At 34.0% G+C, this 14,961-nt stretch overlaps 1 protein-coding gene across 1 annotated transcript in view; it reads right to left on the reverse strand.

Annotated features, from left to right (window-relative positions):
- The window catches only part of Lrp1b (LDL receptor related protein 1B), a 1,466,647-nt gene that overhangs the window by 36,065 nt on the left and 1,415,621 nt on the right, over positions 1-14,961 (reverse strand). The window contains 2 exon segments of the mRNA XM_042683428.1: positions 6,162-6,266; positions 10,893-11,067. Coding sequence (XP_042539362.1) covers positions 6,162-6,266; positions 10,893-11,067 — 280 coding nt within the window.

Here is a 14,961-nt window from a genome sequence, read left to right on the forward strand (position 1 = left end):
ATGCCATCCATGGCAGAAAAGTCCCTGTGAGAATATTATCTCCAGTTAACCACTCAAAACTAGAAGTGGCACTGTTGCTCAAGCTTTGAGCTCAAAGAGGCTCAGGAACAGCACCAGGCCTTGAGTTCAAGCCCTACAACAAGAACAGCAACAAAAAATCTCCCTTGTAAAAGTATATCATCCATAAAAAAGAGAGACTGTGGTCTTCATATTCTCCTAGATGGACCACTTGTGTTCCAAATAACCATGAATACATTTTGTTAAAAATTATTTAATTTTGTATACATTATTGAATTAATTATGAAGTAGTATGAATATAACTGAGATTTGCTTGATATTCTAGAAAATTTGGATCAAAGAGACATGAGCTAAAATCTGTATCTTATATATTACGTCTTTTTCTGTGGGCATTTAGTAAATAGTGAAATGGTACAAAGTGTGTGTGTGTGTGTGTGTGTGTGTGTGTGTGTGTGTGTGTGTGTGTGTGATGGTACTGGGACTTGAACTCATGGCCTGGGCATTGTAACTGGAGTTTCATGTTCAAGGCTGGTGCTTTACTACATGAAACACAAAGCTCTAATTTAAGCTTATTCCTGACTCATTAGAGGTAAGCATCTTTCCATAAGAGTCTTTTTTGGGGACCCACCAGTACCCATCAAGAATAGTTCTCTCAAATACTTCAGTCTTTTTTACTATAAATACACTTTTCTGGGGATGACGGTACAGCTCAGTGGTAGAGCTTTTATAGAACATACAAAGACCTGGATTTGTCCTAAGTACTGGGAGAAAATACATAATGCTCTGCATCAGTGGCTAACATCTGTAATACTAGCAGAGTTTTTAGGGTCTCAGTTTGAAGACAATCTGTACAGAAAAATATCTTAGATTCTCTATTTTCAAATAGCTTGAAACTCTAGGAAAATAGAACCTTGGCTCCACTGGTATGCAAGAAGAAATTGAGCAAGAACAAGAGCTTAAAGCCCTGAGATCAAGTCGCAGAAAACACAGAGAGAAAGAGAGAGAGAGAGAGGGAGAGAGAGAGAGAGAGAGAGAGAGAGAGATTCTCTCATATGCACAAATAAAATAAAATAAGGAAAAAGAAAAGAAAAGAGAAAGATAAGCACTAGCCTTGAGCTGAAGAGTGGAGGGACAGCATCCAGACCCAGAGTTCAGGACCCATGACCATCAAAAAGAAAGAAAGAGAGAGAGAGAGAGACAGAGACAGAGACAGAGACAGAGACAGAGAGACAGAGAGACAGAGAGACAGAGACAGAGAGAGAGGGGAGAGAGAGAATATACTGGATTCCCAAAAGAATTAATGTTGAGAAAAAGTGAGTACAAAATAAAATTATGTACCAAAACATAGATTTTCGTTTTTGCCCCTCTTTTCTCCAATGATATAATCTCAGTTAAGAACTACTTTAAAGAAATACAAGTTTTATTTTTGGATATTAAAGAACACTTGAAGAAGTCATATAAAATAAAACTTCCACATAAAGAATATGGAAAATTAATTTTACAACTTTGGGGTGGAGGAGGGTTGAGGGGGCTGGAAATGGGAAGGTATGGGAAGGGGAAACAAAGGAGGAGGCAACAATGCTGGATAAGAAATGTACTCATTACCTTGCTCATGTAATTGTAACCCCTCTGTACAGTATTTTCACAATAAAAAAATAAATAAATAAAAGAAAAAGAAAGGGGGAAAATCCTTACATAACACATAAAATGTTTTGCCTCAGTTTTTATCCATTGTTATTCCTTTATTTAATTCATAACAAAAGTTGAGAAAGTTGATCCCTACTACCTCAAATTCTTCAAATCCAGTATTTGTACTGTTGTTTCTGGATGTATAAGTGGTTGAAAGCATCTCTTTTTTTAATACATATTTTTATTGTAAAGATACTGCACAGAGGGGTTACAGTTAGATGAGTAAGGTAATGAGTGCATTTCTATCAAGAATTGTTAACCCCTTCTTTGTTTTTCCCCTACCTTCCCTTCCCTCCACACCTCCCCACCTTTTCCCTTCCTCCCAAGTCGTAAACTTCATTTTCAGCATAGTGTCATGTATATCTCATATAATAACTATATAATTTTACAACTCAGTCAATCATCTAGAATGAATATCCTCTGAAATGTCTGGAGCTAATATCCTTGATACTCTCTACACCTTAATGATGGAGGTATCAGTTCTGAGAAAGCCTCCAGTTTCTATTTTTTTTCTCATTTATTTTCCTGACTCACTCACATAATACCAAAATTTTATAATTTCCAGAATTGCATCTTTGTGCCTCTTTCCTCCATTCTATAAACTCATTCTTACATCATAACATAAAATCTACCTCCTAAACAGACCCCAGTATTTCTGAAATATTTCTGGGTCTTATTCTCCATGTATGCCACAGAGACTGTTTCCTATCCTTAATGTACTTCATTGCTTGCTTTCAGATCTACTTCGGTATATGCCATTTTTAGCTTCAAAAGAATATTTCAGGCAGTTCCTCCAGGTAAAACTACTGTGATTTTTTTCTCAGAAAAATATTAGAATTTCACATCACCACAAAAGATTTGGACTCTTCATCATAGAAGAGTCAGAGTTAACTGCGCTTTTCTCAGTTGTTTTCCCGCAGCACTTACTTCATATTCATATTATAAGAATTATCAAATGTAACCTTTCAAAGTCATTTATCTACTCAAAATAAAATTTAGGTTCTTTAATATTACAAACTCAGTCTATAAAGTGTGCTCCTTTTAGCACCAAGAGCGTAGTGCTGTTGGGTACAGAGTCTCACATCAGACTTCAGAGGCAGAGCTTATGTAGATTGGAGTTTTAGGCCAGCCTAGGAAAAATATTCATTAGACTCTATCTCAACCAGTACAAATGATAGGAGTGGTGATGTGCCCATCATTTAGCTATGGAGTAAGAGTGAATAGGATCTTGGTCTAGCTAGGAAGGCATAAATTAAGACCCTATTATCAAGCAGGCAGGGAGGAAGGAAGGAAGGAAGGAAGGCAAGAAAAGCAAGCAAGAAAGCAAGAAGGAAGGAAGGAAGGAAAGAGAGAATGGAAGGAAGTGGGAAAGAAAGAGAAAAAGGAAGTAAGGAAGGAAGGAGGGAAGGAAAGAAAGGAGGGAGGAAGGAAGAAAGAAAGTTATATGAGGATGGCTCAAGTACTAGACCAATGATTAGCATTTGTAAGATCTTAATTTCAAACACAAGTACCATCAGTGAGAAAGAGTAGGGGAGTGAGACAGAGAAAGGAAGAGAGAGATAGAAAAAGACAGAGACAGAGGGAGAAAGAAAGAAGAATGAAACAAAAAGAGAGAAGTAATAAGAATTAAACAACCAAGTATTTAAACAACTGGGGCATGAACTTCTGAATCACACAGGTGTGGAAGCTCTCAGATATTTACCAATACATGGTGCGACCTTTCTGATTCATCCTGAAAAGGATAGCAATTAGGTGGTAATTAAACAAAAATACCCTAACACTTCCTACAACACATGTGAAGATGTAGTAGCTGCTACATGGTATTTGTTGAGTGCATACTGTAGAAATTCTGGATTTTTCTAACGACTCAGGAATACCTGTAAATCATTAATATTTGGTGATTGAATTAAAACAATATATGTTTCATTAATTTATGACATAACATTTGGAGGAATGTGATACAAGCACTACTTCTTTTTTCAAAATAAATGTGAGATATAGAAAAACAGAGTACATGCAATCATGTTTTGTCCATAAAGACAAATATAAAGATAGAGACAGAAATATACAAAATGGAAAATAATTCTCTAAACCTTCTAAAGAAGATATTTTTGTTTCCTGGCTAGATGACTAGAAAAGTGATTGTAGTTTTTCTGATATATTTAATTAGAATTGATAGTGAAAAAATATTTTATGAGCTGTTCTACTCAGAAGCAACTCTGGTGACAAAAGAGCATTCTTTGGACAAGATGATATCATGAGACCTAATGTGCTGGGAAAGGACAAAGTGGGCTGGAAATGAATTATGTATTTTGGCCTAGGAACAATGTGACAGTGACACAATAAATGGTATTATAGATATTTTACAAATGAGCTTAAATACTTCTCTGCTTAATTTTGGTCAAGCATCACTGTGAATTTACTCACGCTGAAATATCAATGAATGACTCTTTCCACTATTCTTTCTTCCAGTTTCACTTTGGGGTTCAAACTACCAGTTTTCATTTGAAATGTTACCAAATCTTTGAATGTAGAGCCCCTGATTCTCCTGGCTTTCTTTACCTTTTAAGAGGCACCACCTTCAAAACTCTACTCCTTCAGCTCTGATTTCACCTCAAAACTCCAGATGATCAACAAAAGCTAGCTTTTTTGGTGATGAAATATTTGAATTTCAATCTGATTGTGCTTTAAAACCTTTTCTAGATAGATTGATGCCACCTCCCGTGAGATTATCATAAGAACTGCTAGCTTTAATATAATTAGCGTGATCCCATACATGTGGCTCTCCTAAGCACAAACGTGCACTGCAAAAGTAACTTCTATTGTTGTCACACCAGAGGCAACCCTTGAAATATTTGAGGAGATAGGAGTTCATTGTCATGGATATTCAAACACCAGAAACTGAACAAGAAAGAATGATTTAAATGATACCAAAATTAAATTTCTGGAAATGCACTGGTATATATCTCTTTTATCAATAGGAAATCTTTTTAATTAAGTTAAGAACAATCTTCAGCAAAATTTTAGGAAATGAAGCAGCGTGTTGTTCCCTCAGTGAATGAAAGGGGAATGTCAGTTACTAATTAACAACCATCATTCCAAATATAGTATAAGGTAAGAGAGTCTTAATTCACCTGCTTTTGAGGTTCTCTAATTAATAGCTACTATCCTAGCAAATGTATTTTTATGAGACAGTTCCACTAACTTTCTTTCATTCTTTCTGTTATATTTCTAGACACGCCAGCAGTTTGTGGTGCATACACTTATCAGTGAGCGAAGCAAAGGTTAAGTGTGTATGACACAGATGAGCCTCGAGATTAAGTATACACTGTGAAATGCATGTGGATGTTCATGATTTAAACCAATGAACTGTGGCCTGAAATGATGTCACACGAAGCGCAGCGGTAAGTGGAAGGTTAAACCTACTTGCATCTCGGCTCATTAAACGCAGTTAAAGTGCAAATCCCCTCATTCTGACAGTAGTGATCACAAGGGTTCTCTTTCTGGTCACAGCGCTGACTTTTAAACCCCACAGAGCATCTGCAGAATTCCAGTAAAATACAGCTAAATAAACCATCTAACTTTTAATTTTTTTGCCAAATGTTTCAAATTCATTTTATACAGAGATAGTAACATAGGAACAAAAATGCTTCCAGAAATGCTCGTTTCTCTCTCACACAGGCTCTCTCATCTCCACACTACACTGACAAGTTGGAGAACAGGATGCCCATGTGAATTACGCATGTATTCCATCCCCTAGAAAACTACAATAAAGCAAAACTCAGAAAGTACATGATTTCATTCCAAATTCTGTTCAGGGTCTGTATTCCACTTTGGACCATCCAATTAAGAGGTAATCAAATATTTGTAATTTAATATGATTGTTCTTTAGACACTTGATTAGGTATGCTGGTTATGTTCCAGGTAATACATTAAATTTCAGACATTTTCTGGAACATTCCAAAAATTCCAATACATTCTTTGGGTGTTTCCAGATCCAGACTTGATTTAACATAATCTAAATGACCCAGGGCCTTCATTGGTTTTTATAATACATTACTCTACCCCTGATATAAACAGAGACTAGTATTATACATTAAAAACAAATAGATATCTCAAGTTCTTTTGAAAAGGATGGCAACAAGTATCAAATGATTCATCAATCATGATTATCTCTAGGATATACACCACTAAATAAGATCAATAAAATTAGAGCACTTTTTCCCCTCCCCCTGAAATTTCCAAATTCCAAGATTTGTGAATGTCTGAAATGATATGATGCTCAGAACCAAATGAGTTCTTTCTCATGAAATCATTAGCAAGTTGATGAAGATTCTGTAGTGCATGAGCCAATGGGGGACAATATTTGATCCGAAGTATCCATGAATTACCTACTTAATATAAGTTGCACAAGAGCAATACAACTAGGCTCACATGTACATATGAATACTCACAGACACACAGGTACATTTGTCTCAGGGTCCAGCTGGCACGTGCCACCATTGTAGCAGTAGCCATCACATAACTGACAGCTGGAGGCTATCTTTCCATTTGTGCAGCTGTAGCAAAAAGAAGAAAACAATCCCCGTGTTATCACTGTTGAACACTGACACAAAATCTCTGTGGCAGAGAACACTCATTATATAAGAGTAAATAGAGGTGTTTGCATTTTCCAAAATACAGACTAGCTTCAGGCAGTTATTGTTATCATAATGATCACAATTAAATTTCTTGGGAATTTCAATGCATTTTCTTAACATTAAAATTCAAGCTAGCTGGATGCATGTGTGGAAAAACAAACTACAATGCCCACTGTATACTCTTCATGTGGCAATTAGGTATGTTCCTTGATCTATTTTTTTTCTATACCATGAAGATCTGGTAATTTCTCTGTGATGTAAACCACATGATGAAATACTCTAGTAAAATAATATAAGACTTTGTCTAATGTAATGTTAGAAAACTTAAATCCCACCATTGCTAAGAAAGTATGAGGTTTACTTTGATCGGTTTACCTTACTGTTTATCTTTGAATATATAATTTAATTAGTGTCAATGTCAAATTATTTATTGTAATAGAAAGATGGAGCAATTTTCTGAAAATAACAATAATGATAGGAAGAATGTTCATTATTATAGCAAATTAATAAAGCAGGGATTCTTGAAAGCTTTCCCAAAAGGATTTTAATTTAAAGTCATACTACATTTCTGGGACAAGAATAAATTATTATTATTCTACTAGAGAAATGGCTTTAGCAATAATAGTGAAATAAAATAAATTTATTTTTGCTATATTATATTATTGAATAGGCAAGTTTTTGCATTGTATCATGGAAATTGATATTGGAGCAGAAAAAAGTGCATTTTCTTTCCACATTATTAAGAATCTTGCACTATTTGAAGGCAGAAAATCAGAATATCATTGTTAATATTAGAAGTACCACATATCATGCTGAAAATTTTGCCACATGATCACACTGGCACTTGGTACTATGAAAAGACAATTTTCTTCCTAGTCATTCTGATCATTACCTTGGCAAAAAAAATAATTCTTCAGTAGGAATATTAGATCATTTTGATCCTTCCCATGATAGATGCCTAAGCAGTTCATCTCAGATATGTAAGATGCTTTAATAATATGGTTAGCATAACCATTTTTATTATTCTATGAGTATATACTTGACCTTATGTGGGTTGTGTGGCTGCTAGACATGCACTGAACTGCTTATAATGTTCATAGGTGTTTACTTTGAAGGTAGTTAAAAAATTGAAACAAATATATTTAAAGATGAACAAAAAGTGAATAAAATCTGTGTGAGATGTGCAATGAGTATGTGTGAAAATAGTCCCTAACATGTAGAAAGAAATAGCTATCTAGCATTTCTAAGATATATTATCAAACATAACTTCTTTCATCGTCTATGCAAGCACTGAAATATGGACACAAAGTGAACGAGGTTCACAGTCAATCGTATTGCTGTTTGATATGCTAAATAGATCTGAGGGTATTTTTCTTGTCCTTCATGCCCAGCTTCCTTCAAACAAGAAAGTTACAGTTTCTTGTTCTATCAAAGGGACAGTGTAAAGGGAAAGTCAGCTCATTTCACATTAAAGGATTCTCTACAAAATGATAACGGCATGCCAAACCTATTATCAAAAAGTGAGAGTAACAATTGTAATGAGTGTTATTAAAACTTCTGTTTCAGGCTGGGAAGCTGGCTCAGTGGTAGAGTGCTTGCCTTGCATGCATGAGGCCCTGGGTTTGATTCCTCAGCACCACATAAGCAGAAAAAAACAGAAGTGGTAGTAGTAAGGCGCTAGCCTTGAGCTGAAGAGGTGAGGGACAACGCCCAGCCCCAGAGTTCAGGCCCCACAACTGCCAAAAAAAACCAAAAAACAAACAAACAAAAAAAACACACTTCTGCTTCCTAACATATATGGAAGGTATTATTTCTGGATTTTGCTTGAATTCAAAATTAGAACAGAAGTTTGTAGCTATTTTAAATGTGAAACTTCAACCTTTCAGATCACTACAATAGTTAAAAGTATATCCTAGAGAGCAGTGAGGATATTTTTTTTAAATTTAAATTTTTATTTTTTGTGAACATACTGTACAGAGGGGTTACAATTACATGGGCAAGATAATGAGTACATTTCTTATCAAGCATTGCAGCCTCCTCCTTTGTTTACCCTTCACATCCCTTCCCAGCCCCCCCCCTGCCCCCCACCCAATCCCTCCCCCCACCCCCCTGCTTGGACAGAAGGGAACCTTACTTCATTGTTGGTGGGAAGGTAAACTTGTTCAACCACTTTGGAAAGCAGTATGGAGGTTCCTCAAAAGACTTCACATTGACCTCCCCAATGACCCAGCAATCCCACTTTTGGGCATTTACCCAAATGTTTACAAACAAGACCACACTAAAGCTACCAGCACAACTATGTTTATTGCAGCATTATTTACCATAGCTAAGATATGAAACCAACCCAGATGCCCCTCAGTAGATAAATGAATCAAGAAAATGTGGTATATATACACAATGGAATTCTATGCCTCCATCAGAAAGAATGACATTTCCACATTTGTTAGGAAATGGAAAGGCTTGGAAAAAATTATATTAAGTGAGGATATTCTTAAGAGAGGATCACAATGGCTCAATTGCTATGTACATCTCATCACTTAAAATAATAGTTATCAAAATGAACTCTAGAAAAAGAATAAGAGTTGTTACTGTTGCTGCTTTTGTTTTCTTTTCCTTTTGTCTTGTTTGCTCATTTATCTGTCTTGGGGTGGGGGCACAGTAATCGTGAGACAAAGGGAGCACAATAGAGCAGTGATACTCTCTAGACACTGTTGAAAATGAGCTATGCAACTTGTGGGTGTGGATCGGAGGGGGAAAACTAGGAGAAAGTAAGGGAAGGAGTGACATTGTTAAAAAAAGAAATGTACTCTTTATCAGACTTATGTAATCATAACCATGCTGTACATCATCTTTACAATAGCAATAAATAAAGAGTATGGTTAATATTTTCAGAATAATTTTCTTTTACCAAAGTACATATGGTATACACAGATATACATATAGTCTGTAACATACCCTATTTTAAAGGTGAAATATCTGTTGTCATGCATGAACAAAGAATTCTCACAAAGGTTGATATCCAATGAGAAGATCTTAGACTAATCAGAATAAGACTACTCATCTTTCTTCAATAATATTACTTTATGTCCAGAGGAAACGAGAATATGTAATTAGCTGTACTTTAAGTATATTATTCAAAACAAAAACAAGTGACTATGATCCAAGGATACATGCTGATTTAATTTTCTTACTTAAGCAAAAAAAAAAAAAAAAGTTTACTTGAGTTCTGTTGGAATTGTGTTTTAGTATCTGTTCTGCATCTATGAAAGAAAACATTTCAATATAACTGCATGTATCATTCTAATGTTAAGCAGTAAAAAATTATATACATGGAAACAAACTATAATCTTTTAGCATACTTCCTATAGGCCTAAAGCATTCTGCTTGAGATCTGTATAGACTAATATATATTGTATATAGACTGATAAACTCAATACTGCCATGCTTCTGTTTTTAAAGTCCCACAATGTACCTATTCAACGTATAGATTTCCAAAGAGATATTTGAAAAGACAAAAACTGTAATCTCAGACTTCAACAATCTGTATTGGAAAATGAGCTGTAAATAAGCTTGTATAGTCTATTTGGATAAAAGCATCATGGATATGAATATATATATATATTCATATATTAGGGATATACAGGTATATAGATAGATAGATATAGATACCTGTAAAGTAAACTAAAGATATACTAGGCTAATGTGTGACCACAAAGATCTGTTTTGTTTGATTTGAGGAGTAAAACACATATAAAAGTGTAATTGGCTTTATGTACATATTAAAGCTACACACTAACACATCATTCATACTTTTAATTACTTAAATATAATGTACTTTCCAACAAACAAGTTGGCTCGTTTGAATAAATGTCATTCAAAATGACGACACAAATCTTTTAGAGTAAATACTAAAATGCGAGTAAGTAAAAAATAAAAAAAATGTCGATGTCGGTAATAAAATTTTATTGTGCCTCGTTTGGCAGAGCAACATAATTCATCTGGCATGCTTGTAGGTCTCTCAGTAGAAGCTGTGGCATGGGCACTTTATGGCATGTTTTTCTATCTTGTCTTTTCATTTATTTTACTCCTAAGCAAGGCAAGTGACAGAATATAGTCCTTTAGAGCCCTTCTTTATAAAGGCTGTTAAAAATAGTGTGAAGTAAAGATTGATCTGTGACCTCAGTGGCATAAACTTGTTTCTTGATAGAAACTAACTGCCATTACCCTTTAATCTGTTTTTTTTTCTATTCACTTAGTCTGAAAGCCAAAGGTCAAGAGGCAATGCAACAGAAGTCAAACTTGGACACTTCCATTTTAGTTGCTTTCCAAGTCACATTATTTTTTTCTAATTGTATTGTGTAATATACATATATATACGAATATATATATATATATATATATATATATATATATATATATATATATATATACACACCATATACGTGGTCAATAACATGGAGTCATTTAACAATGGTATGACAAAATCAGTGGCAGTCTTTTGTTTCTTGAATTTGCCTTTATAAATTAAACTGGATATTTACTTACTTGCAAAATATATCTTCACTCTCTTTATTTATAATACAGTGTCCCCCATGGCACCTTATACATTTGTCAGCCTCACATTTTAATCCTTCATAACGGGTTGGACAGACACATTCAACGCTGCCATCATCGCCAATGGTACATGATTCAGAATTCACACAATAGTGGTGACATACATCTAGGAGTAAGGCATAATCAAACGATTAAATCATATGAAATACTTTTTAAGTTGTAATAAATATTAGTAGGCCATTCAACATGAAAGATGCCAAACAATTGATATTTTCAAACAGCTTGCACAAAGATACAAGGTAATCTTCTCTTATAATATAGTTTTGTCTAAGGTTGACTTGTTTTCATGTTCTACTGGAGAAGACAGTTTTTACATATTAGCTGACAGACTCAGTTCTGAATTATGAAACTGAAGCAAAAAAAGATTCTTTAACATTTCTTCTAATGAATAATATCACTGTGTTTGGACTGAGAAGAAAAAAATCTTGGATTCTTTAGATATCAATTAGCATTGCTCTTCCTCAGACTTCGTTTTCATTCGGACAGAATACTGTGTAAAGGACTATTGTTTTTGTACCAACACTCATGTGCTCAAATAGGCTCATGCATTTTCTAAATGCTAGGACTGGGTATTCTTGGAACTCCTGGAGGAAAGATGCTAGAAAAAAAGGATGATATGTTCTTCCACTCATCTGTGGTGAGAGCAACCCATCAGACAGAGAAATAATCAGTGTTAGTCATCTAAATCTCTTACTTTAAAAGATGCTTTTTAACTGATTAATGCAAACAACAAAGGACAACTTCCATGGAATATTTCTATACCTCTTGCACTATTATATTACTTTAATATGAACAAGGTCTACTATCTTATTATATCAGATCTTGAAAAATTAAATTAATCATTTAAAATTTAGTTATACTGCTTCTGCCTTTCAAAAATCAGATATATCTACATGTATGTTTATCTATGAACATAACATAATTTCATAATTTAAAAATATTGAAATTCATAATGCAAATAACATTAACCATATCTGATTGAATAGATCTCTGATTTTATAATTATGAGCTGCAATTTCCTTTAGCTACTTTGTTGTGTAGCAAGGTTAAATGAGACTAGCTGAGATTAAAAATTGCAATTTAGACCTTTTAACCTGCTGTATGACTATTATAGTGAGTAAGGAAAATTAAAACATTTATAATTTTCATGTTTGTGTTCTTATTTAGCCTTTTATTAAATCAGACAGAAATTAAATTTATTGACAGTCTTGTTTCATATTTATGGAAATTTATTGCAAGCATTCTTATACTTGCTATTGCATTATGCCAAGGCATCTCATTTATATTCAATGTTTAAGCCTATTAATATGCATTTGGATTGCATGTAAGAAAAGTAACATTTTCAAAAGGTTAGAATCTTGAAGAACTGAAAATTAAGTCAGTGTTATGGATTTGTAATTGTACTGGGTTGGGTACTTACAGTGCCTACAACAAAAATTCTGTGGATATCCAAGAAAAGTGTATTAATAACAGCCCATGTAATCATTCACTGAAAATTTATTCAATCTATGTATCTCTGGAAACAATTTTCATTAGGTAACCTGCATTAGTCAGTATCTGAAGCAACCTTTATCAGGGTTTTCATTGACAAAGAGCTCTCTTAGTATTGTGTGTAACTGTCAAACTTCATCTGGGAGTCTGTCTTCAGCTGTAGGATGCTGTTTTCCACAATTTCCATATCAAATAATTCATTGAAACCACACAAAACTTATATGCCAACATTACCTGGTGTCCATTCTTGTATTAGAACTTTTAGATATGGAATGGGCTCTACATGGTGCCCATGGCACTCATTCACTAACTAGAATCTGGAATATAGGGAATATAAGAAATAATGAACCAGAGAGACTGTATTGATTGGTGAAGCATCTATAATAAATGGATTCAATTAAATTGAAAGTCCAACTTATTCTTTGACTAATACTAATCACTCTATTTAAAATATGATTTTTAATCTAAATATTTAAAGCACTTTCAATAACCAAATCTCTGAAAAGATGAGAAATTATGAAAAACACAGTGTGGCTAACATTCCAAAGGTTGATGATTGCTTAATACATTGGAATAATGAATGTCTTTTATAATATGTTAAATATTGCTAATTTTAATGCACAGATTACAGAAAACTTGGAATAAGTGTAAAAGGATTTGAGAGTGCAATTGAAGAGTCAGCAAAAAATATAAATTAACATTTCAACAAAACAGCACAGCTATGCCACCAAATTGACAATAGCACAATTCTCATCTACTATAAGTAGATAAGCGAATAATGGTTCAAACAATCTAGAAAATAATTAACATCATAAACTCTACTTGAGAATGAATATATATACAATCATCTCCAACTAAGGTGTACTATACTCGGAGAAATTATTTTATAACTAGGCCCACATTGAACTTCACCCAGGGGTCCATCAGAAGAATGGATAATGGGATTCACTGACACGATGAAGTGTGCACAAAATGAAAACACTGTCATCACAGGCAATAATGTGGACAAGTCTCCCAGAAATAATGTTGACAGAAAATGATGTATGCAATATATATGTATATGTATATGTATATACTTATATACATATGTATGTGTGTATATATGTGTGTTTATGTATGTATATACACATATATGTATATGTGTATATGTTTATATGTATATACACATATATGTAGTTATATGTATGTAAACATATATGTGTATATATATGTATATGTGTATATACACACATCTATCTATCTATATATATGTATATATTAAAAAGTCATACGAGAGCCGAGCATTGGTGGCTCATGCCTGTAATCCTAGTTACTCAGGAGGCTGAGATCTGAGGATCATGGTTCAAAGCCAGCCCGGGAAAGAAAAGCCCATAAGACTCTTATCAGCAATTAACCACCAGAAAACCAGAAATGGCTCTGTGGCTCAAGTGGTAGAGCCCTTGCTTTGAGCTGAAGAGCTCAGGGACAGCGCCCAGGCTGAGTTCAAACCCCATGACCAATCGAAAGAAAAACAGAAAAAAGTCTAGTAGTAGTCATTAAGAAGACAAATAAAAATATAATAAAGAAGAGGAGAGGATCACAGGGCTCAATAGCTATGGGCCTATGGTCATACAAAATGATGCTTATTGAAATGAACTCCAAGAAATCGAAACAGAGGATTTTTCATTGTACTGTTTGAGCTTTCCTTTCTTTCTTTCTTTCTTCTTTCTTTTTCTTCCTTTCTTTTCTTTTCTTTCTTTCTTTCTTTCTCTTTCTTCTTTCTTTTCTTTCTTTCTATCTTTCTTTCTTTCTTCCTTTCTTCCTTCCTTTCTTTCTCTCTTTCTTTCCTCATTTTCTTGTGTTTTTTTTCCCTGTTTTGCTGCTGTTTTTGATTTCTGTACCCTTTGTATTGTATGTAAGTTTATATGATTTGGAGAGAGAAAGGGGAAGCACAGAAACAACAGTGGAGAAAAGGGTGAACTAATTCATACTTACTGAACACTATTTTGGAAATGAACTATACAACTGGGGGAGAATGGTTGGGAGGAAAATACTAGGAGAAAATGAGGGGTGGTGACATTGTTCAAAAAGAAATGTACTCATTCATTGACCTATGTAACAGTAACCTCTGTACATTACCTTCACAATTAAACATGGAACATTTGCAGTATCACGTATGCAGGCGGTGTTTTTTTCTTGAAATGAATGTTGGTTTAAACCAGTATGAATAACTAATGGTAATTTATTAAATGTCTCCCTGAATTTCCCAAATTTTCTGTGTAAACTGCAATTCGATGGAGGTTTTTTTTTCTTTTAGCTCAAAGGCAAGTTCTATTAGTATGTTATTTTGCTAAGTAGGCTAGGTAGATTTTCTCTTTTTAGACAATATTTTTAAAAGAATTCATGGCCTGCTTTTTCTGCCTAAAGTGATTTTCTATTGTACCATACTTTTTTCATAACAGATTAAGGGTACATTATTCAAGGTAGTTGATCGACTTTGTAATGTAAATTTGGAATCCAAATAATATAA

Source organism: Dipodomys spectabilis, unplaced genomic scaffold (genome assembly GCF_019054845.1).
Source record: "Dipodomys spectabilis isolate Male_0828 unplaced genomic scaffold, ASM1905484v1 ptg000081l, whole genome shotgun sequence".
Lineage (NCBI taxonomy): Eukaryota > Metazoa > Chordata > Mammalia > Rodentia > Heteromyidae > Dipodomys > Dipodomys spectabilis.